The sequence below is a fragment of the Pseudophryne corroboree genome, chromosome 3 (assembly GCF_028390025.1).
Source record: "Pseudophryne corroboree isolate aPseCor3 chromosome 3, aPseCor3.hap2, whole genome shotgun sequence".
Taxonomy (NCBI): domain Eukaryota; kingdom Metazoa; phylum Chordata; class Amphibia; order Anura; family Myobatrachidae; genus Pseudophryne; species Pseudophryne corroboree.
The window spans coordinates 287,768,115-287,793,063 of NC_086446.1; the positions used below are offsets into that span (position 1 = coordinate 287,768,115).

General features: G+C 46.0%; 1 protein-coding gene across 1 annotated transcript in view; it reads right to left on the bottom strand.

Moving 5' to 3' along the window:
• Positions 1-118: 118 nt before the first annotated feature.
• The window catches only part of LOC135055337 (opioid growth factor receptor-like), a 43,901-nt gene continuing 19,070 nt past the window's right edge, over positions 119-24,949 (bottom strand). Inside the window, exons 3-7 of the mRNA XM_063959281.1 lie at positions 16,725-16,800; positions 15,213-15,291; positions 2,413-2,479; positions 2,182-2,330; positions 119-2,078 (exon numbers count right to left, since the gene is read on the bottom strand). Of these exons, the coding sequence (XP_063815351.1) occupies positions 1,175-2,078; positions 2,182-2,330; positions 2,413-2,479; positions 15,213-15,291; positions 16,725-16,800 (1,275 nt within the window). The 3' untranslated portion in view covers positions 119-1,174. The remainder of the gene's footprint in view (positions 2,079-2,181; positions 2,331-2,412; positions 2,480-15,212; positions 15,292-16,724; positions 16,801-24,949) is intronic.

Genomic DNA, 24,949 nt, shown 5'->3' on the forward strand with positions numbered 1-24,949 from the left:
TGACCGAGTGCTGACATAATGTTCTCAAGGTTATTTATTTATTAACACTCAATAGAAATTCCACACCAGTTGAAAACATTCAAAAACATGCACAAATAAATGCAACACAACACAGAAATAGAATTCATTGTTTTTTTTCCATTTACAAACAAAAGAGTAACAGAATTTGAACAAGATACAAATCTATGTAATTATCGAACAAGGCAGATTTGTTTCCATCAAAAAAGGAGTTACCCAAAAATTCATGTGTATAGCAGGGATCCTTCGTGCCAGCCCACATCCTCACTCATTTTCTGCTGCAGTTGTCAATATACTGTACAATCAACTTCTTTCCTTTTTTCATTTTAGTCATTTCTTTCAGATCACTGACATTGTCAAATTAACAAATGCTGCCCAAGGTTAAAATGTACAGAACAGCGGACATGTAAAACTGTTACTTTAAATTGAAAACCCAGCAAGTGTAGTCAAGAGATATCATAAGAAGCATAGCTGCCGTCATCTGTTTACACTGGAGTAAACCATGCATTTTCCAGCAGGTCAAGCTTCCCCCAACAAAACATCAATGAAGATTTATTTTGGGTACGTTTATTTCCTAAGTAAACAAGGACACTATCTATGGTTAGATAACTGAACTGTCCCCACAATTTAATTTTGTTTACAGAAAAGAAATAAGGCTACAGATTCATCTACTAGCACCAATATAGGAGGAATAATCACAAACTCTTTTTTCAGTCACTAAATTCAGGAATGCGCTTAATAAAAGCTACTCTGTCCTCCATTGAGAAACATCAATTGTAATTAAAAAAAAATCCATTTACGGTGCCCTGCTGGATGTGGAATTAAGGCCGCAGAACTGTCAGCTAGATTTTTGGACAGTGCTTCTACCAATTTCATAGAAAATGACAGGATCATGGATTACTCAACACCTGAACCATGGTATCTTCCACTATCTGGGACAATCCCTAGTCTACATGTGTGGGGTAATGTCAGCTGTACTTTAGCAGAGACTTACCCACCTCTGCTTCACAGCCATGGATGAAACTCATTCTAACCAAGAACACAGGTGGTTATTGAGATTCTATCTCATGACTTCCTGTGTGTGTCACAATCATCAGATCATTCCTGCATCTTAAATTTCTTTATTCTGTAATCTTGAATAATCAACCATCTCTCCCTAAATGGCTTCACACATATCATCCACCATGTTATTGCAAATTGCTGTGTTTGACTGGTCAACCAATTTAAGTATCTTCACTTTATCTTCTACTCCGTCCACTTGACTTCCCTTATCTACTGCCACAGAGCTGTCAGAGGGAGGATCCATGGAACCTGTGCTTGAAATCTTTCTTTTCCGCTGCGATTCTTTACTACCCTGTTCTTGGTCGTTTTTTGTCTCTCCATTTACTGTTCCATCCTCATCTCGTACATGCTGTTGTCTTGTACACATATTGATGCATACATTGTTGGAGATTAATTCTACTTTGGTAGGACTGGCTTCTGAGTTACTCTTTGACATCCTGTCTTCTAAATTATTATGCAACTCATGTGTTACCTTGTTCTGCTTGTCTTCTCTCTCATTCATGGGTATTAACTCCTTTCTACCACTTTTTTGTGCCTTAGATTTATTCTGATCTGCTGTGATTCCTCTATTGGAGACTACAATAGACTCCTGGGCTTTACCTGGTTCTCTTTCAACCTGTCTCTCAAAACTACCAACACCACAATTCTTATGTTTTCCATTATTCCCCTTTTCATCCTGATTTCCTTCAGTTTCATTCTCTTTTCTCTCACTCTCTTCCTGGGGTTTGTGAATTTTCAGTTTTTCCACAGGGCCCCAGATAAACTTGTCTTGCGGTTTGTACTTTAGCCAGGCGAAATGCACCAGGTCCTTGCGCGCACTCTTGTTTCTCACAGTGAACATGAAATAGTCTAATACGCTTCTTTTTACATTCTGTAATTGGCCATTACACAGGGTCTCCTCTAAGAAAAACCTGACAAGCGGGGCCTGAAAGTCTTCATAACCAAGCTCCCCCAAACATTTTAGTATTCGTGTGATCCTCAGGTTGTTGTGGCTGCGACTGTGGAAAAGGACAGAGAAAAAGATTTAGATTGAAACTGTGCTGCATGTTTATACTTCTGTAATTACAACTCCCATGACAGTTGGAGAATTTCAACACTCACTTGTTCAGGTTCTTAAACCTGTCTTCCCAATTTTCTGCTCGATCTACTTTTCCAGTCACCTCATCCATGAGTTTGATACCGTAAAAGCCCAACATAAGTTTGTATGCCGCAATGAACCTTTCCCTGATTTCCTTATCTTCCTTCATTATCTAGTACAGGTAAATACATAACATAGTAAGACGGCTGCGACATTAACAGTCAAAAGATCACAGTTACCAAAGCTTCCTGTACCTTAATCTCATACAGCGTCAGTGGCTTGGCACAAGAGTTCATTCCACGTTCCCGCAGTGGAAACAGCCTGTTAATAAAACGAGTAGATGTCATGGCTTTAAGGAGATTATCAATTATTTTTCCCTTAGTGGACACTGCCCACTTGATACTTTATTTGTTGAATTATTACTGGAAATCTTTATTTAAAATGTAAACTCCTTGACGTAGTAACAAACCATAATCCTCAAAAAGCAGACGGATGCGAGAGCTCATACATTGTCTTTTCACATGTCTAGTTTACAAGCTGAAGCAATTACATTATATAAACAAATGCTTATTTATACATCAGAATTTTTTTTATTTATTTAAACAATTCTACCCAAAAACTGAAATTTAATTTGGGCGTAATACCATAAATAAAACCTGGTCCTAATAGATTACTTATCGTGGATGGAGCTTTCACACAATTTGGAGGGTCCCTCAGGCATCCCGAATGTGCCAGTCTGTGCCCAGTTTTCTCCTGGCAAGTAATCTTTAGGAACAAGGTTTTAGTTGTATCACATTCAACGCAAAATCAAAACTTTAGTCTGGGGTGGAATTATCCTGTAACAAACCAGAGAGCATCCTATTATGGAGACTAAAAGTACATGACCAAGCTGTACATCTGCAACACTTATACTAGGGATAGGTAAGGACTTATTACTAGCCTCATCTGGTAGAGACCCTTATCACCCAGACCACCAACACTTGAATATAAGAAGTTATCAGCTGTGCAATATCAGTATTACTCTGACCTGTGTCTATTGATCAGTGTTTATAAAGGGAGCGATATCAGTTTCAATTGTGTCTAGTGAATTGCATGCGTCAGGTCTGTGCTATCAGTGGAACCTGTGTCTAGTGAGCAGTGTGTCACACGCGTGTAACTTGTGTGTGGTGGTCAGCAAACCTAAGGTGTGCGTTATCAGTGTAACCCTTGTCTAGCGATCAGCATGTATAAGGAGTTCAATATCAAAATAAACCTTTGTCTACTGATTAGTGTGCATCAGGTTTGTGCTATCTGTGTACAGTCTACTGATCAGTATGCATCATGTGTGTGATATTGGCAAAAACTGTATATAATGAACAGTGTGAGTGACACCGATCACTATAAATAGGTCACAGAGCGATCACTATGCACAGGTCACACTAATATCACCCGTCACACACACATCATAATATATCTCAAAGATAACCAGCGGCACTTGGAGACTTGACCAAGTTATATTAAAGTGTCATTAGGTCATTCTAACGTTTTGGGGCACACACATATACAGAACTCTTTGGTGTGCGATCAGTCACACTCTGATATTCGGACGCTTTCATGTATTAGGAAGATAAAGATTATATATTTCCTTGCCTCATCTGTACCTCACAAATAAGTACATTATATCAGTGGTCACTCTAAAGTCATTATTAAAACATAATTTTTATTATATACAGGTTGAGTATCCCTTATCCAAAATCCCACATTTTTGAGTCCCCTACTGAGATTATGGCGGAGATTCAAATGTTTGAAAAAAGTCAGTTGGGAGTCTGATTTTTCCTATCTAATAGACAGGAAAAAACAGACACCCAACCAACTTTTCAAACATTTGAATCTCCCCCTATGACTGTACTTAGTCCATTATAAATTAGCGAACTATAACACTGAATGATGCATGGTGATCCCTGTCCTTGGTGTGTTTGGTCAGTGTGACTTGTGTATGGTGAACAGTGTATATTGGGCAGCATTCAATTGATTATCGCGCCCGCTGTCCCGCCTAAAGTGACAGGAGATCACGGGGGTGATATTCAATTGTATGTCGTTTTTGCGCTGATCACGCCCATAGAGGCTACACCCGACCACAGTGCTGGGCGCAATCGCGAAAAGTGGGGGGGAGGGGGTTGGTGTGAGCTGTAATGCAGATACCAGCAGCCATCGCACCAGAATAGAGCTACAATTGAATAGCTCCATTTGGCAACCATCTAGTGGCTGCCGGCAGAAAAAAATAGGATTTTAATTACCTACCAGTAAATCCTTTTCTCGTAGTCCGTAAAGGATGCTGGGGTCCACATTAGTACCATGGGGTATAGACGGGTCCACTAGGAGCCACTGGCACTTTAAGAGTTTGAGAGTGTGGGCTGGCTCCTCCCTCTATGCCCCTCCTATCAGACTCAGTCTGGAAACTGTGCCTGAGGAGACAGACAACTTCGAGAGAAGGATTTTACACAGATAGTGGCGAGATTCACACCAGCTCACACATACAAGACAAACCAAGCTAACCAGCTTGAAAAATTAGCAACGGCTGAACAATATTACTTAACCAAGTAACAAAACAGTACTGAACTAATAACTATTGCAGGATCACCAAGCGCTGGGCGGGCGCCCAGCATCCTCTACGGACTACGAGAAAAGGATTTACCGGTAGAAAATTAAAATCCTATTTTCTCTTACATCCTAGAGGATGCTGGAGTCCACATAAGTACCATGGGGATGTACCAAAGCTCCCAGAACGGGAGGGAGAGCGCGGAGGCTTCTGCAGAACTGATTGGCCTCTGAGGACCTGAAGTTTGGTCAACGTATCAAACCTGTAGAACTTTGCAAACGTGTTCGACCCAGACCAAGTAGCCGCTCGGCAAAGCTGTAAAGCCGAGACACCTCGGGCAGCTGCCCAGGAAGAACCCACCATACAAGTAGAGTGGGACTTAACAGTCGTAGGACACTGCAAGCCTGCCGTAGAATACGCATGCTGGATAAGGACCCTGATCCAGCGAGAAATAGTCTGCTTAGAAGCAGGACACCCAATTTTCTTGGGATCATACAGGACAAACAAAGTCCGATTTCCTGTGACGAGCAGTCCTCTTCACATAGATTTTCAGAGCCCTTACAACATCCAATGACTTTGATGGAATTGAGGAGTCAGTAGCAACTGGCACCACAATAGGTTGGTTGATCTGAAATGCCGAAACAACCTTCGGAAGGAACTGCTGACGTGTCCGGAGCTCAGCTCTATCTTCATGGAAGATCAAGTAGGGGCTCTTACAAGACAAAGCCCCTAACTCCGAGACACGTCTGGCAGAAGCTAAGGCCAACAAAGTGACGCCTTACACGCGAGAAACTTTACCTCAACCTCCGGTAGAGGTTCGAACCAATCCGATTGGAGGAACCGCAACACCACGTTAAGATCCCAGGGCTCCGTAGGTGGCACAAAGGGAGGCTGGACGTGCAGAACCCCTTTCAAAAAAGTCTGAAAGAAAATGGATAGGGCCGAAATCTGTACCTTTACGGATCCCAACCTCAGGCCCATATCCACCCCTGCTTGCAGGAAGAGGAGAAACCGTCCCAATTGAAACTCCACCGTAGGAAACTTCTTGGACTCACACCAACATACATATTTTTTCCACATACGATGGTAATGTTTAGACGTCACTCCTTTCCTAGCCTGTATCAGGGTAGGAATAACCTTGTTCGGAATGCCCTTCCGAGCTAATATCTGGCGTTCAACCTCCATGCCGTCAAACGCAGCCGCGGTAAGTCTTGATAAGCGAACGGCCCCTGCTGCAGCAGGTCTTCCCGAAGAGGAAGAGGCCTTGGCTCTTCTAGAAGTAGATCCAGAAGATCCGCGTACCAAGCCCTTCTTGGCCAGTCCGGAGCAATGAGGATCGCCTGAACTCTTGTTTTCCTTATGAGTTTTAGAATCCTTGGAATGAGTGGAAGTGGAGGAAACACGTACACCGACTGGAACACCCACGGAGTCACTAGGGCGTCCACTGCCACGGCTTGCGGGTCCCTCGACCTGGAACAATACTGCCAAAGCTTCTTGTTGAGATGAGAGGCCATCATGCCTATTTGAGGTATACCCCAAAGATCTGTTACCTCCTTGAACACCTCCGGATGGAGACCCCACTCCTCTGGATGGAGATCGTGTCTGCTGAGGAAGTCCGCTTCCCAGTTGTCTACTCCCGGAATGAAGATTGCTGACAGCGCCAACGCGTGTTTTTCTGCCCCGATGATGATTCTTGCTACCACTGACATTGCAGCTCTGCTCTTCGTTCCGCCCTGTCGGTTTATGTAAGCCACTGTCGTTACATTATCCGACTGCACTTGAATGGCCCGATTTCTCAGAAGATGGGCCGCTTGGAGAAGACCATTGTAGATGGCTCTTAGTTCCAGAATGTTTATCGGGAGGCTGGCTTCCAGACTTGACCACCTTCCTTTGAAGGTTTCCCCTTGAGTGACCGCGCCCTAGCATCCGTGGTTAGAAGGATCCAGTCCTGAATCCCGAACCTGCGGCCCTCCAGAAGGTGAGGTAATTGCAGCCACCAGAGAAGTGAAATCTTGGCCTTTGGCGACAGACGTATTCTCTGGTGCATGTGTAGATGGGATCCCGACCACTTGTCCAGGAGATCCAGTTGGAAGGACAGAGCATGAAACCTCCCGTACTGCAGAGCCTCGTAAGAGGCCACCATCTTCCCCAGAAGGCGAATGCACTGATGAACCGACACCCGGGCTGGCTTCAGGACATCCCGGACCATTGTTTGTTTCACCAACGCTTTTTCCACTGAAAGAAACACCGTCTGCACTTCCGTGTTGAGGATCATTCCCAGAAATGACAACCTCCTGGTTGGTACCAAATGTGATTTTGGAAGATTCAGCATCCAACCATGTTCCCTGAGAAGCTGGGTTGTGAGAGCTATGGACCGTAACAGCTTCTCCTTGGACGATGCCTTTATCAGCAGATCGTCCAGATATGGAATTATGTTCACCTCCTGTCTGCGGAGGAGAACCATCATTTCCGCCATCACCTTGGTGAACACCCTCGGAGCTGTGGAGAGGCCGAATGGCAAGGCCTGGAACTGAAAATGACCGTCCAATAGTGCGGATCGAGATACGCTTGATGCGGCGGCCAAATCGGAAGGTGGAGGTATGCATCCTTGATATCCAGGGATACCAGGAATTCCCCCTCCTCCAGACCTGATATCACTGCCCTCAGAGACTCCATTTTGAACTTGAACTCCCTCAGAAAGGGGTTTACTGATTTTAAGTTCAGAATGGGCCTGACCGAACCATCCGGTTTCGGTACCACGAAAAGGTTCGAATATTAACCCTTCTTTTACATCTGGGGTAGAACTGGTACAATAACCCGTGCCTCCATCAATTTCTGGATGGCTCCCTGTAGGATAGCCCCGTCTGTCGGCAAAGCTGGCAAGTCTGATTTGAAGAACCGGTGAGGAGGGAGATTTTGAAATTCCAGCCGGTACCCCTGGGACACAATATCTTGTACCCAGGGATCCAGGCCGGACGACACCCAGACATGACTGAAATGTCCGAGTCTCGCTCCCACCGGCACTACCTCCAGGCCGCGCGGTCAGTCATGCTGAGGATTTTGGCGTACTTGAAGCAGATTTCTGTTCCTGGGAACCCGCAGCAGCAGGTTTCTTGGATTTTGGTCGACCTCTTCTAAAGAAGGTGTTGGACGGTTTGGCCTTTCTTGTTTTAGCAACCCGAAAGGACTGTGATGCAGCTGAAGAAAAGGGTTTCTTCGTAGCAGGTGCAGCTGGGGGAAGAAAAGGTGACTTACCCGCTGTGGAGATCCACGCACCCAACGCTTCCCCAAAGAGAGCCTGACCTGTGTAGGGCAGGGTCTCCACACCTCTCCAGGATTCCGCGTCGGCAGACCACTGGCGCAGCCACAGTTCTCGACGAGCTGAGAGAGTCATGGAAGAAATTCCTGCAGCCATTGAACCCAGGTCTTTCATGGATTCCACCACAAATCCTGCAGAATCCTGAATGTTACGTAAAAACAATTCAACGTCACTTTTATCCATTGCATCCAAATCCTCAAGTAATGTGCCTGACCACTTTACTATAGCTTTGGAAATCCATGCACAGGCAATAGTAGGACGTAGTATCGCCCGTGTAGCTGTATATATGGATTTCAGCGTAGTATCAATTTTGCGATCAGCCGGCTACTTTAAGGCGGTAGACCCTGGAACCGGTAAAACCACCATTTTTGAGAGTCTGGATACAGACGCATCCACTATGGGTGGGTTTTCCCATTTTTTCCATACTCCTCAGGGAAGGGGAAAGAAACAGAACCCTTCTAGGGATCTGAAATTTTTTCTCCGGGTTTTCCCATGCTTTTTCAAAAATAGCATTACATTCTTTGGACGCAGGGAAGGTTAGAGAGGCTTTCTTATTGTCAGTGAAGTAAGCCTTCTTAACCTGCTCAGGTGTTGTGTCAGCAATATTCAACACATTCCTAATAGCCTCTATCATCAACTGTACCCCTTTAGCAAGAGATACAGCCCCCCTGAGCACATCCCTATCACAGTCTGCAGTGCAAGAATCGGTATTCGTGTCATCTTGCATAATCTGGGCGAGAGCACGTTTGTGGGAACCTACAGAGGGGGGTCCTGAGGTAACAGAACCGGACTAAACTGCCATAGAGGTCTGTAAAACCTGAGTTGCAGATTCATTCTGTGCAACCCTAGTAGAAAACAGATTTGATAGAGGATAACCATTCAGGCTCCCTTGCTGGTATCTGTGCTAAAACAGTGCAATCCTGATTACATGGAATGAGATCATCCTGAGAGGACATATCCTCTGCAGCATATGACACAGAGTCCCTGGACATAGCTAAATGGAGACCCCAAACATAGCTAAATGGAGACCCCAAACACTCCACACACACGGGAGGCTAGACAGAATTTCACCCACAAGAATGGCAAGAGAGACACAGAGATTGGAGCCAACCCACACACACAGCGCTTTCAAGGGATAGGGAGACCCCAACCAGCGCTGACTGTGTACCTTAATAGGTTACACAGCCTGTATATAGCCCCCCCCCCCACCCCTTCTACAAACCCCTGGTACCGTAAGATAGCTGGAGTTGATATGGAGGGACTGCTCTTCACTGACCGTGTCTGCAGGCAGGAAAATGGCGCTGAACGCTGCTGGGTCTGCTCTGAGAAGCTCCGCCCCCTTAATGGCTCTGTCTTCCCGCTTTTCTGGAGATTATACTGGCCTGAGGAATTATGCTGGCAGCGATCGAGGGACCCTGACAGGCTTGGAGGCCAGTGTAGGGTGTAGGCGCTGGCTCAGGGCGCCCCTCACAGCGCCACACTATGGGGCAGATGTATTAACCTGTAGAAGGCATAAGGAAGTGATAAACCAGTGATATGTGCACGGTGATAAATGCACCAGCCAATCAGCTCCATTATGTAAATTAACAATTAGGATCTGATTGGCTGGTGCCTTTATCACCTTGCACATATCACTGGTTTATCACTTCCTTATGCCTTCTCCAGGTTAATACATCTGCCCCTATGTACCGCTGAGCCCCGGAGCGCAGTTAGTACTGCGCTCCATACCCTGTTGCCGCCATCTTCACACTGGGTCCCCGCTTGCAAGGGGGGCCGGTGACTAACTCGCCACTGATCTTCTGGCTCTGTAAGGGGGTGGCGGCATGCTGCCGGGGTGAGCGAATCCCTGTGGCGGGGAATGTTCGATCCTCTCAGGAGCTCAGTGTCCTGTCAGCGGAGATAGTGGCTCAGACCCCGCAGGGCGGACACTACTCAGGTCCTCCTCAGCCAGGGTATCAAATTTGTAGAATTTTACAAACGTAATTTGCTCCTGACCAAGTAGCTGCTCGGCAAAGTTGTAAAGCTGAGACCCTTCGGGCAGCCGCCCAAGATGAGCCCACCTTCCTTGTGGAATGGGCTTTTACAGATTTTGGCTGTGGCAGGCCTGCCACAGAATGTGCAAGCTGAATTGTACTACAAATCCAACGAGCAATAGTCTGCTTAGAAGCAGGAGCACCCAGCTTGTTGGGTGCATACAGAATAAACAACGAGTCAGATTTTCTGACTCCAGCCGTCCTGGAAACCTAGATTTCCAGGGCTCTGACAACGTCTAGCAACTTGGAGTCCTCCAAGTCCCTAGTAGCCGCAGGCACCACAATAGGTTGATTCAGGTGAAACGCTGAAAACCACCTTAGGGAGAAACTGAGGACAAGTCCTCAATTCCGCCCTGTCCGAATGGAAAATCAGATGAGGGCTTTTACAGGATAAAGCCGCCAATTCTGATACGCACCTGGCCCAGGCCAGGGCCAACAGCATGACCACTTTCCATGTGAGATATTTTAACTCCACATATTTAAGTGGTTCAAACCAATGTGACTTTTGGAACCCAAAAACTACATTTAGATCCCAAGGTGCCACTGGAGGCACAAAAGGAGGCTGTATATACAGTACCCCTTTCACAAACGTCTGAACTTCAGGGACTGAAGCTAGTTCTTTTTGGAAGAAAATTGACAGGGACGAAATTTGAACCTTAATGGACCCCCATTTCAGGCCCACAGACACTCCTGTTTGCAGGAAATGTAGGAATCGACCTAGTTGAAAATTCCTCCGTCGGGGCCTTACTGGCCTCGCACCACGCAACATATTTTCGCCAAATGCGGTGATAATGTTTTGCGGTTATATCTTTCCTGGCTTTGATCAGGATAGGAATGACTTCATTCGGAATGCCTTTCTCCTTCAGGATCCGGCGTTCAACCGCCATGCCGTCAAACGCAGCCGCGGTAAGTCCTGGAACAGACAGGGTCCTTGCTGGAGCAGGTCCCTTCTTAGAGGTAGAGGCCACGGATCCTCCGTGTTTTATAAACATGTGGAAGACTTCTGGGTGAAGTCCCCACTCTCCCGGGTGGAGGTCGTGTCTGCTGAGGAAGTCTGCTTCCCAGTTGTCCACTCCCGGAATGAATACTGCTGACAGTGCTATGACATGATTTTCCGCCCAGCGAAGAATCCTTGCAGCTTCTGCCATTGCCCTTCTGCTTCTTGTGTCACCCTGTCTGTTTACGTGGGTGACTGCCGTGATGTTGTCCGAATGGATCAACTCCGGGTGACCTTGAAGCAGAGGTCTTGCTGAGCTTAGAGCATTGTAAATGGCCCTTAGCTTCAGGATATTTATGTGAAGTGATGTCTCCAGGCTTGACCATAAGCTCTGGAAATTCCTTCCCTGTGTGACTGCTCCCCAGCCTCGCAGGCTGGCATCCGTGGTCACCAGGACCCAGTCCTGAATGTGCGGCCCTCTAGAAGATGAGCACTCTGCAACCACCACAGGAGAGACACCCTTGTGCTTGGTGACAGGGTTATCCGCTGATGCATCTGAAGATGCGACCCGGACCATTTGTCCAGCAGGTCCCACTGGAAAGTTCTTGCGTGGAATCTGCCGAATGGGATTGCTTCATAGGAAGCCACCATTTTTCCCAGAACCATTTCATTGATGTACTGAGACTTGGCTCGGTTATAGGAGGTTCCCGACTAGCTCGGATAACTCCCTGACTTTCTCCTCCGGGAGAAACACCTTTTTTCTGGACTGTGTCCAGGATCATCCCTAGGAACAGAAGACGAGTCGTCGGAATCAGCTGCGATTTTGGAATATTGAGAATCCAATCGTGCTGCCGCAACACTACCTGAGATAGTGCTACACCGACCTCCAACTGTTCCCTGGATCTTACCCTTATCAGGGAATCGTCCAAGTAAGGGATAACTAAAATTCCCTTCCTTCGAAGGAGTATCATCATTTCGGCCATTACCTTGGTAAAGACCCGGGGTGCCGTGGACCATCCATACGGCAGCGTCTGAAACTGATAGTGACAGTTCTGTACCATAAACCTGAGGTACCCTTGGTGAGAAGGGTAAATTGGGACATGAAGGTAAGCATCCTTGATGTCCCGAGACATCATGTAGTCCCCTTCTTCCAGGTTCGCAATCACTGCTCTGAGTGACTCAATCTTGAATTTGAACCTCCGTATGTAAGTGTTCAAGATTTTAGATTTAGAATCGGTCTCACCGAGCCGTCCGGCTTCGGTACCACAACAGTGTGGAATAATACCCCGTTCCCTGTTGCAGGAGGGGTACCTTTATTATCACCTGCTGGGAATACAGCTTGTGAATGGCTTCCAAAACTGCCTCCCTGTCAGAAGGAGACATCGGTAAAGCCGACTTTAGGAAACGGCGAGGGGGAGACGTCTCGAATTCCAATTTGTACCCCTGAGATATCACCTGAAGGATCCAGGGGTCTACTTGCGAGTGAGCCCACTGTGCGCTGAAATTCATTGAGACGGGCCCCCACCGTGCCTGATTCTGCTTGTAAAGCCCCAGCGTCATACTGAGGGCTTGGCAGAGGCGGGAGAGGGCTTCTGTTCCTGGGAACTGGCTGATTTCTGCAGCCTTTTTCCTCTCCCTCTGTCACGGGGCAGAAATGAGGAACCTTTTGCCCGCTTGCCCACGAAAAGACTGCGCCTGATAATACGGCGTCTTCTTATGTTGAGAGGCGACCTGGGGTACAAACGTGGATTTCCCAGCTGTTGCCGTGGCCACCAGGTCTGAAAGACCGACCCCAAATAACTCCTCCCCTTAATAAGGCAATACTTCCAAATGCCGTTTGGAATCCGCATCACCTGACCACTGTCGTGTCCATAACCCTCTACTGGTAGAAATGGACAACGCACTTAGACTTGATGCCAGTCGGCAAATATTCCGCTGTGCATCACGCATATATAGAAATGCATCTTTTAAATGCTCTATAGGCAATAATATACTGTCCCTATCTAGGGTATCAATATTTTCAGTCAGGGAATCCGACCACGCCAACACAGCACTGCACATCCAGGCTGAGGCGATTGCTGGTCGCAGTATAACACCAGTATGTGTGTAAATACATTTTAGGATACCCTCCTGCTTTCTATCAGCAGGATCGTTAAGGGCGGCCATCTCAGGAAAGGGTAGAGCCCTTGTTCTTACAAGCGTGTGAGCGCTTTATCCACCCTAGGGGGTGTTTCCCAACGCACCCTAACCTCTGGCGGGAAAGGATATAATGCCAATAACATTTTAGAAATTATCAGTTGTTATCGGGGGAAACCCACGCTTCATCACACACCTCATTTAATTTCTCAGATTCAGGAAAACTACAGGTAGTTTTTCCTCACCGAACATAATACCCCTTTTTGGTGGTACTCGTATTATCAGAAATGTGTAAAACATTTTTCATTGCCTCAATCATGTAACGTGTGGCCCTACTGGAAGTCACATTTGTCTCTTCACCGTCGACACTGGAGTCAGTATCCGTGTCGGCGTCTATATCTGCCATCTGAGGTAACGGGCGCTTTAGAGCCCCTGACGGCCTAAGAGACGTCTGGACAGGCACAAGCTGAGTAGCCGGCTGTCTCATGTCAACCACTGTCTTTTATACAGAGCTGACACTGTCACGTAATTCCTTCCAACAGTTCATCCACTCAGGTGTCGACCCCCTAGGGGGTGACATCACTATTACAGGCAATCTGCTCCGTCTCCACATAATTTTTCTCCTCATACATGTCGACACAAACGTACCGACATACAGCACACACACAGGGAATGCTCTGATAGAGGACAGGACCCCACTAGCCCTTTGGGGAGACAGAGGGAGAGTTTGCCAGCACACACCAGAGCGCTATATATATACACAGGGATAACCTTATATAAGTGTTTTTCCCCTTATAGCTGCTGTATCTTTAATACTGCGCGTAATTAGTGCCCCCCTCTCTTTTTTAACCCTTTCTGTAGTGTAGTGACTGCAGGGTGAGCCAGGGAGCTTCCCTCCAACGGAGCTGTGAGGGAAAATGGCGCCAGTGTGCTGAGGAGATAAGGCCGCCGATAAGGGGGCGGAGCCTATCTCCCGTTTTTCTATGTATTCTGGCAGGGGTTAAATTCATCCATATAGCCCAGGAGCTATATGTGATGCATTTTTTGCCATCCAAGGTGTTTCTATTGCGTCTCAGGGCGCCCCCCCCCCCCAGCGCCCTGCACCCTCAGTGACCGGAGTGTGAAGTGTGCTGAGAGCAATGGCGCACAGCTGCAGTGCTGTGCGCTACCTTGTTGAAGACAGGACGTCTTCTGCCGCCGATTTTCCGGACCTCTTCTGTCTTCTGGCTCTGTAAGGGGGCCAGCGGCGCGGCTCTGGGACCCATCCATGGCTGGTCCTGTGATCGTCCCTCTGGAGCTAATGTCCAGTAGCCTAAGAAGCCCAATCCACTCTGCACGCAGGTGAGTTCGCTTCTTCTCCCCTTAGTCCCTCGATGCAGTGAGCCTGTTGCCAGCAGGTCTCACTGAAAATAAAAAACCTAAACTAAAACTTTCACTAAGAAGCTCAGGAGAGCCCCTACTGTGCACCCTTCTCGTTCGGGCACAAAAATCTAACTGAGGCTTGGAGGAGGGTCATGGGAGGAGGAGCCAGTGCACACCAGGTAGTTCTAAAGCTTTACTTTTGTGCCCAGTCTCCTGCGGAGCCGCTATTCCCCATGGTCCTTACGGAGTCCCCAGCATCCACTTAGGACGTTAGAGAAAATGTATTAATATTAACAGATGCAGTCATCCCCCGATAATAAAGAATCTTTATTCGCTAAATGTATTATTACTAAGTCGCCGGGACAGAGGTTCTGATAGGAGCCCGTCCCAACAATGAGTACAAGTAAAGTGATCATATCTGCATTCATTTTACTTTTTATTTTGGCCAACTGCGCATGTGCGAGAAAGCAACAGAACCCTCTCTCGAATAAGTCTGAGGAGTATAGCCCATCAGCCACAATGGGCTAAAGCCATCTAAAGTTGGTGTTCGCTACTGGGGGCAAACTCCGAAAGATTGCTAATTGAAGAATGAAACCTCAATTGTTTATTGCGTGATATCAGGATTGCCGTTTTTCTATTCCTCTATTATTCATTACCTCATACATGGACTTTTATTAGGGTGCACTTACCACTGGATGTAGTAATGGTTTCTTTCGAGAATGTTGAAATTGTCCTTCCAATCCTTTAGGAGAACATCTATGTGCAGTCCTGCATACGACAGACTCAGCTAGTTAATAAGTGTGGCACTACAAGTACCAGCCAGAAAAGCGTCCAGCAATTGCTACATATCATGGACAATTAACATGCTGCATCACGTTAGTGGGCCAATTTAATTTGACGCAATTACTGAAAACTAATCTCTGCTCGCATCTCCATAGGCTGCAAGCATAAATCAGCCTTTGCCTGGAGCCTTTTCAGCTGTACTTGGGAGTAAATGAATTGGCTTCTTAGTGTTGGTGCTCTTAGCTAGACTGTTAATCCAAGTGCTTTAATACCATATATTATTAGATAACCAGTTAAGTGTTCAATCTAAAATTAACAATATTATTAAACCAACATTGCAGATGTGTTGACAGTAGTATTAAAAACAGGTCTATCATACCATAAATGTTCTTTATTAAGGTGAAACCACATCAAGACAGTGCTGCTAAAGGATATTCCTGTTTTGTAGTTTAGTCACACCTTGACAAAGAACCAAGTAGGTTTTGAAACGGTTGGCAGGATATGGGGTCTTTGTGAATATACACTACATTTGTACATATACGTGGCATGCAGAAGACTTTACACTTCACCTAATCCTACGAAAAATAGGAAAGAAGATATTACTAGGATGTTGGTGAGAACTCCTGAACTCAAATCATAATAACTTCTAGAATTCTGTCCGGGTAGTTTGTTGCTGCCAGTGTATAAAAGCCAATTAGAATGGGGGAACAGGATTTTGTTCCCTTTTCCCCAATGCAGAATGCCAAATTTGTATTTCCAAGATTAAACAATGAACACATTTAATAAATAATTACAAGAAATATGTAAATATCATGACATTTGCGATTTAGTAGACTTTGACAGTGAAGATGGGAGTGACTACTTTTGTGTAACTTTATTTTATCTACTACAGCGATTATACCTCTACTACAGATATTTCTTCACTATTCTGTCTTTCTTCTGTGTAATAAGATCTTCACATCATTCAGGAGTAATAGGTTATTTGTGTTGGCTTCTGCCAGTACAGAAAACTGCTATGCTGATAAAAAATATATATCTAATGCACAGAGCAGTAGACCTAATTACCAGAAATTAAATAAAATTACTTTGTCTGGATTAAGCAAAGCTCTTGGCGATTATAAACCCAAAAGCAACTGACAAATAAAACCAAAGCAATACATTTGGAAAAAACTGATGAAGGCCATGTACAGTACAAGCCAACTAAAGTCACCAGAATGAGATAGTGAGCTACGAGACAGATTGGCTGTGGGTGATTAAATGACATCTGATCAGAACTCTGTATTGAATAAAAGTAGCTTAGATACTAACACTCCAACATAAATATTCAGAGTCACAAAATCTCTACAATAGGATTATCAAATACTTCAAATTAAAAACAGAACCAGTTTACAAGTGACAATTATAACATCTGTACTGACCCTCCGGCTCAAAAGGCCTCTTCTTCTGGTAGAAGTCCAGGTTGGGCTGTTTCGGTTGGAAGTTGGAAGCCTCTCCCTGGGAAAGACATGTTGTTACGATAAATGCAGGATTCTATTTAATTCTGCTAACATGCACAAAATGGACATCTTGAAGACTTCGCATTTTTTTCAAGAGAACTACTGAAATCTGTGGAAATCTCAGCTGACACGTGAATCAATAGACTTCACTTACCATCTAATCAAAATACAAAATGCAAAGAGATCCTACATGAAAAGAAATTGTGAAACGTTCACAATCGTAAATTAAAGGTGATGACTACACAATGGCCCTCATTCCGAGTTGTTCGCTCGCAAGGCGATTTTAGCAGTATTGCACACGCTAAGCCGCCGCCTACTGGGAGTGAATCTTAGCTTGTTAAAATTGCGAACGATGTATTCGCAATATTGCGATTACATACTTCTTAGCAGTTTCAGAGTAGCTTCCGACTTACTCGGCATCTGCGATCAGTTCAGTGCTTGTCGTTCCTGGTTTGACGTCACAAACACACCCAGCGTTCGCCTAGACACTCCTCCGTTTGTCCAGCCACTCCCGCGTTTTTTCCGGAAACGGTAGCGTTTTTTCCCACACGCCCTTAAAACGGCCTGTTTCCGCCCAGTAACACCCATTTCCTGTCAATCACATTACGATCGCCTGAGCGAAGAAAAAGCCGTGAGTAAAAATCCTAACTTCATAGCAAATTTACTTGGCGCAGTCGCAGTGCGGACATTGCGCATGCGCACTAAGCGGAAAATTGCAGCGATGCGATGAAATTTACAGAGCGAACAACTCGGAATGAGGACCAATGTTTAGGCTACCAACCTGAATCACCCAGAGAGCATGCAAGTAAAAAATAGGTTTATAATTAAGCACACTATATACCACCCACAACTGTATTTTTTCAATTTGCTTTTTCTTTAATATAGTTTTAAGAAACCTGCCTGTAAAGATTATTTAAATTTATTGTCCATGCATTGCTATAACTTTGAATTCTGTGCTATGTCAGGTCCTGAACTATAGGGAGGAGGGGGGGGGGGGGGGGGATATGACAACACAGAATTGGACTTGTGATACACTTGACTAAAGGACATTGGGGAGAGTGAGTAAGAAAAAGCAAGATTAGTCAAACAGAATGTGCTAATTCAATCGATTAAACTAGTGGAAATTCTGTTAAATATTCCCAGCAACACAATGATAGCTCAGTGAATGGTGGCAAATGACTGATGGGTAAAGGGTAGGACTACCCTTTGCCCCCCAAATACCTTGTTCCCCCACATCAAAAACTGTTCTATTGAATTGAGATCTGGTGACTGCGGAGGTCACTGGAATATGCTAATGCATTCTCATGTTCATGAAAACTGCATGATAGGATGTGTGCTGGTATCCTGCTATAAGTAGCCATTAGAACAGAGGTCCTCAAACTCGGTCCTCGGGGGCCCACACAGTGCATGTTTTGCAGGTAACCCAGCAGGTGCACAGGTGTATTAATTACTCACCGACACATTTTAAAAGGTCCACAGGTGGAGCTAATTATTTCACTTGCGATTCTGTGAGGAGACCTGCAAAACATGCACCGTGTGGGCCCCCGAGGACCGAGTTTGAGGACCTCTGCATTAGAAGATGAGCAGACTGTGGCCATAAAGCAGGGATAGGGAACCTTTGGCCCTCCAGCTGCTGTTGAACTACACATACCAGCATGCCTTGCTACAGTTTTGCTATTTGGCCATGCTAAAAAAGTTGCAGGGCATGGTGAGATATGTAATTCAACAATAGCTGGAGGACCGAAGGATCCCCATCCCTGCCATAAAGGGATGTGCATGGTCAGCAACAGTGCTCAGGTAGGTTGTGGCATTTAAATGATACTTGATTAATATTAAAGGGTCTAATTCATGCCAAGAAAATATTCCCCACACCATTTCACCATTGACACAAGGCATGATGGATTAATGCGGTTTAAAGTAGAAATCGAGATCAGACCAGGAAATGCTTTACCAATCTTCAACTGTCCAGTTTTGGGGAGCCACTACCTACTACTGTAGCCCCAGTCTCCTGCTGTTAGCCGACACTGGGAGTGGTCTTCTGCTGGGGATCCGGTCTCTAGGTTGACAAGACTTAGGTCGATCACTATTGGTCGACAGTAAGTAGGATGACATGGTTTCTAGGTCGACATGAGTTTTTTTAATAAATTATTATTATTTTTTTTACTTATTCATACTTTACGATCCACGTGGACTACAATTGGGAATAGTAACCTGTGCCAAGCGCAGCGGTAGTGGAGCAATTTTTATTTTATTTTTAAACTGATGTCGACCTTTTTTCATGTCAAGCTAGAGTCCAGTCGACCTAAAACCCATGTCGACATACTGTCGACCAATAGTGGTCGACCTAGACACTGTCGACCTACGTCTAGTCTATCTAACATACCACAACCCTTCTGCTGCTACACTTTAAAGTTCAACATTCTGTACATTTACAGATGTTCTTCAGAATAACACAAATATAATGCGCAATGGAATATGCTGCCTCTATACAAGTATTAATAAATAATAATGCATGTATATTCTAATTACTGTAGCCTTCCAGTCAGCTTGATCCACTCTGTCAATCCTCCTTGGACCTCTCATTAACAAGACGCTTTTTGTCCACAGAACGGATGCTTATAGGATGTTTTGTTTGTGTTGTGACCCATTCTTTTTATTGCCCATTGGTACGGACTCATCTGGAATACGGTGTCCAGTTCTGGAGACCATGGCCCTCATTCCGAGTTGTTCGCTCGGTATTTTTCATCGCATCGCAATGAAAATCCGCTTAGTACGCATGCGCAATGTTCGCACTGCGACTGCGCCAAGTAACTTTGCTATGTAGAAAGTATTTTTACTCACGGCTTTTTCATCGCTCCGGCGAACGTAATGTGATTGACAGGAAATGGGTGTTACTGGGCGGAAACACGGCGTTTTATGGGCGTGTGGCTGAAAACGCTACCGTTTCCGGAAAAAACGCAGGAGTGGCTGGAGAAACGGTGGGAGTGCCTGGGCGAACGCTGGGTGTGTTTGTGACGTCAACCAGGAACGACAAGCACTGAACTGATCGCACAGGCAGAGTAAGTCTGGAGCTACTCTGAAACTGCTAAGTAGTTAGTAATCGCAATATTGCGAATACATCGGTCGCAATTTTAAGAAGCTAAGATTCACTCCCAGTAGGCGGCGGCTTAGCGTGTGTAACTCTGCTAAATTCGCCTTGCGACCGATCAACTCGGAATGAGGGCCCATATCTCCAGAAGAATATAAATACATTAGAGAGTGTACAAAGAAGGTCAACTAAAATGGTGCATGGCCTACATCACAAAACTTATTCAGAAAGGATAAAAGATCTTAACATGCATAGTTTGGAGCAGAGAAGGGAATCAGGGGACAGGATAGAAACGTTCAAATACACCAAGGGTCTAAAAGTTCTGAGGGAAACGTACTTCAAAGGAAGAAAAGTATCAGAACTCGAGGACATACACTGAAACTGGAGTGGGGCGTTCAGGGGAAAAATAAGATTTTACTTACCGATAAATCTATTTCTCATAGTCCGTAGTGGATGCTGGGGACTCCGTCAGGACCATGGGGAATAGCGGCTCCGCAGGAGACAGGGCACAAAAGCAAGCTTTTAGGATCACATGGTGTGTACTGGCTCCTCCCCCCATGACCCTCCTCCAAGCCTCAGTTAGGTACTGTGCCCGGACGAGCGTACACAATAAGGAAGGATCTTGAATCCCGGGTAAGACTCATACCAGCCACACCAATCACACCGTACAACTTGTGATTTGAACCCAGTTAACAGTGTGATAACAATGAAGTAGCCTCTAAAAAAGATGGCTCACAACAATAATAACCCGATTTTTTGTAACAATAACTATGTACAAGTAATGCAGACAATCCGCACTTGGGATGGGCGCCCAGCATCCACTACGGACTATGAGAAATAGATTTATCGGTAAGTAAAATCTTATTTTCTCTAACGTCCTAGTGGATGCTGGGGACTCGGTCAGGACCATGGGGATTATACCAAAGCTCCCAAACGGGCGGGAGAGTGCGGATGACTCTGCAGCACCGAATGAGAGAACTCCAGGTCCTCCTCAGCCAGGGTATCAAATTTGTAGAATTTAGCAAACATGTTTGCCCCTGACCAAGTAGCTGCTCGGCAAAGTTGTAAAGCCGAGACCCCTCGGGCAGCCGCCCAAGATGAGCCCATCTTCCTTGTGGAATGGGCATTTACAGATTTTGGCTGTGGCAGGCCTGCCACAGAATGTGCAAGCTGAATTGTACTACAAATCCTACGAGCAATAGTCTGCTTAGAAGCAGGAGCACCCAGCTTTTTGGGTGCCTACAATATAAACAGCAAGTCAGACTTTCTGACTCCAGCCGTCCTGGAATTATATATATATATATATATATATATATATATTTTCAGGGCCCTGACAACGGCTAGCAACTTGGAGTCCTCCAAGTCCCTAGTAGCCGCAGGCACCACAATAGGTTGTTTCAGGTGAAACGCTGACACCACCTTAGGAAGAAACTGGGGACGAGTCCGCAGTTCTGCCCTGTCCGAATGGAAAATCAAATATGGGCTTTTGTAAGACAAAGCCGCCAATTTTAACAATCGCCTGGCCCAGGCCAGGGCCAACAGCATGGTCACTTTCCATGTGAGATATTTCAAATCCACAGATTTGAATGGTTCAAACCAATATGATTTTAAGGAATCCCAACACTACGTTGAGATCCCACGGTGCCACTGGAGGCAGACAAGGGCTGTATATGCAATACTCCCTTGACAAACGTCTGGACTTCAGGAACTGAAGCCAATTCTTTCTGGAAGAAAATCTATAGGGCCGAAACTTGAACCTTAATGGACCCCAATTTGAGGCTCATAGACACTCCTGTTTGCAGGAAGTGCAGAAAACGACCTAGTTGAAATTTTTTCGTGGAGCCTTCCTGGCCTCACCCACGCAACATATTTTCACCACATGTGGTGATAACGTTGTGCGGTCACCTCCTTCCTGGCTTTGACCAGGGTAGGTATGACCTCTTCCGGAATGCCTTTTCCCTTAGGATCCGGCGTTCAAAACCGCCATGCCGTCAAACGCAGTCGCGGTAAGTCTTGGAACAGACAAGGTCCCTGCTGGAGCAGGTCCTTTCTTAAAGGCCGATGCCACGGTTCCTCTTGGAACAGACATGGTACTTGCTGAAAGCAAATCCCTCCTTAGCTCCCGAGGCCATTAGTCCTCTGTGAGCATCTCTTGAAGTTCCGGTTACCAAGTCCCTCTTGGCCAATCCGGAGCCACGAGTATAGTTCTTACTCCTCTATGTCTTATAATTCTCAATACCTTGGTTATGAGAAGCAGAGGAGGGAACACATACACCGACTGTTACACCCACGGTGTTACCAGGACGTCCACAGCTATCGCCTGAAGGTCTCGTGACCTGGCGCAATACCTGTCCCATTTTTTGTTCGGGCGGGACGCCATCATGTCCACCTTTGGTCTTTCCCAACGGTTCACAATCATGCGGAAAACTTCCCGATGAAGTTCCCACTCTCCCGGGTGGAGGTCGTGCCTGCTGAGGAAGTCTGCTTCCCAGTCGTCCACTCCCAGAATGAACACTGCTGACAGTGCTATCACATGATTTTCCGCCTAGCGAAAAATCCTTGCAGTTTTGCCACTGCCCTCCTGCTTCTTGTGCCGCCCTTTCTGTTTACGTGGGCGACTGCCGTGATGTTATCCCACTGGATCAATACCGGCTGACCTTGAAGCAGAGGTCTTGCTAAGCTTAGAGCATTATAAATTTGCTCTTAGCTCCAGTATATTTATGTGGAGAGAATTCTCCAGACTTGATCACACTCCTTGTGTGACTGCTCCCCAGCCTCTCAGGCTGGCCTCCGTGGTCACCAGCATCCAATCCTGAATGCCGAATCTGCGGCCCTCTAGAAGATGAGCACTCTGTAATCACCACAGGAGAGACACCCTTGTCCTTGGATATAGGGTTATCCGCTGATGCATCTGAAGATGCGATCCGGACCATTTGTCCAGCAGATCCCACTGAAGAGTTCTTGCGTGAAATCTGCCGAATGGAAGCGCTTCGTAATAAGCCACCATTTTTACCAGGACTCTTGTGCAATGATGCACTGACACTTTTCCTGGTTTTAGGAGGATCCCGATTAGCTCGGATAACTCCCTGGCTTTCTCCTCTGGGAGAAACACCTTTTCCTGGACTGTGTCCAGAATCATCCCTAGGACCAGCAGACGTGTCGTCGGAACAACTGCGGTTTTGGAATATTTAGAATCCACCCGTGCTGTCGTAGAACTACTTGAGATAGTGCTACTCCGACCTCCAACTGTTCTCTGGACCTTGTTCTTATCAGGAGGTCGTCCATTTTCTTTGAAGACGAATCCTCCTTTCGGTCATTACCTTGGTAAGGACCCGGGGTGCCTTGGACAATCCAACGGCATCGTCTTGAAACTGATAGTGACAGTTCTGTACCACGAACCTGAGGTACCCTTGGTGAGAAAAAGGCAAATTTTGGGACATGGAGGTAAGCATCCCTGATGTCCCGGGACACCATATAGTCCCCTTGTTCTTTGCTATCACTGCTCTGAGTGACTCCATCTGGATTTGAACCTTTGTAAGTGTTCAAATTTTCCAGATTTAGAATAGGTCTCACCTAGCCTTCAGTACCACCATATAGTGTGGAGTAATACCCCTTTCCTTGTTGTCGGAGGGGTAATTTTATTATCACCTGCTGGGAATACAGCTTGTGAATTGTTTTCAATACTGCCTCCCTGTCGGAGGGAGACATTGGTACAGCAGACTACAGGAACCTGCGAGGGGGGAAACCTCTCGACATTCCAATCTGTACCCCTTGGATACTACTTGTAGGATCCAGGGGTCCTGTACGGTCCCAGCGTCATGCTGAGAACTTGGTAGAAGCGGTGGAGGGCTTCTGTTCCTGGGAATGGGCTGCCTGCTGCAGTCTTCTTCCCTTTCCTCTATCCCTGGGCAGATATGACTCTTATAGGGACGAAAGGACTGAGGCTGAAAAGACGGTGTCTTTTTCTGCAGAGATGTGACTTAGGGTAAAAAACGGTGGATTTTCCAGCAGTTGCCCTGGCCACCAGGTCCCATGGACCGACCCCAAATAACTCCTCCCCTTTATACGGCAATACATCTTTGTGCCGTTTGGAATCTGCATCACCTGACCACTGTCGTGTCCATAAACATCTTCTTGCAGATATGGACATCGCATTTACTCTTGATGCCAGAGTGCAAATATCCCTCTGCGCATCTCGCATATATAGAAATGCATCCTTTAAATGCTCTATAGTCAATAAAATACTGTCCCTGTCAAAGGTATCAATATTTTTAGTCAGGGAATCCGACCAAGCCACCTCAGCTCTGCACATCCAGGCTGAGGCGATCGCTGGTCGCAGTATAACACCAGCATGTGTGTGTATACTTTTTAGGATATTTTTCAGCCTCCTATCAGCTGGCTCCTTAAGTATGGCCCTATCCGTAGATGGTACCGCCACTTGTTCTGATAAGCGTGTGAGCGCCTTATCCACCCTGAGGGGTGTTACCCACCGCGCCTTAACTTCTGGCGGGAAAGGGTATACCGCCAATAATTTTCTATCGGGGGAAACCCACGCATCATCACACACTTCATTTAATTTATCTGATTCAGGAAAAACTACAGGTAGTTTTTTCACCTCACACATAATACCCTTTTTTTTTGTGGTACTTGGAGTATCAGAAATATGTAACACCTCCTTCATTGCCCTTAACGTGTGGCCCTAAAAGAAAATACGTTTGTTTCTTCACCGTCGACACTGAAATCAGTGTCCGTGTCTGGGTCTGTGTCGACCGACTGAGGTAAATGGGCATTTTACAGCCCCTGACGGTGTTTGAGACGCCTGGACAGATACTAATTTGTTCGCCGGCCCTCTCATGTCGTCAACCGGCTTGCAGCGTGTTGACATTGTCACGTAATTCCATAAATAAGCCATCCATTCCGGTGTCGACTCCCTAGAGAGTGACATCACCATTACAGGCAATTTGCTCCGCCTCCTCACCAATATTTTCCTCATACATGTCGACACACACGTACCGACATACAGCACACACATAGGGAATGCTCTGATAGAGGACAGGAC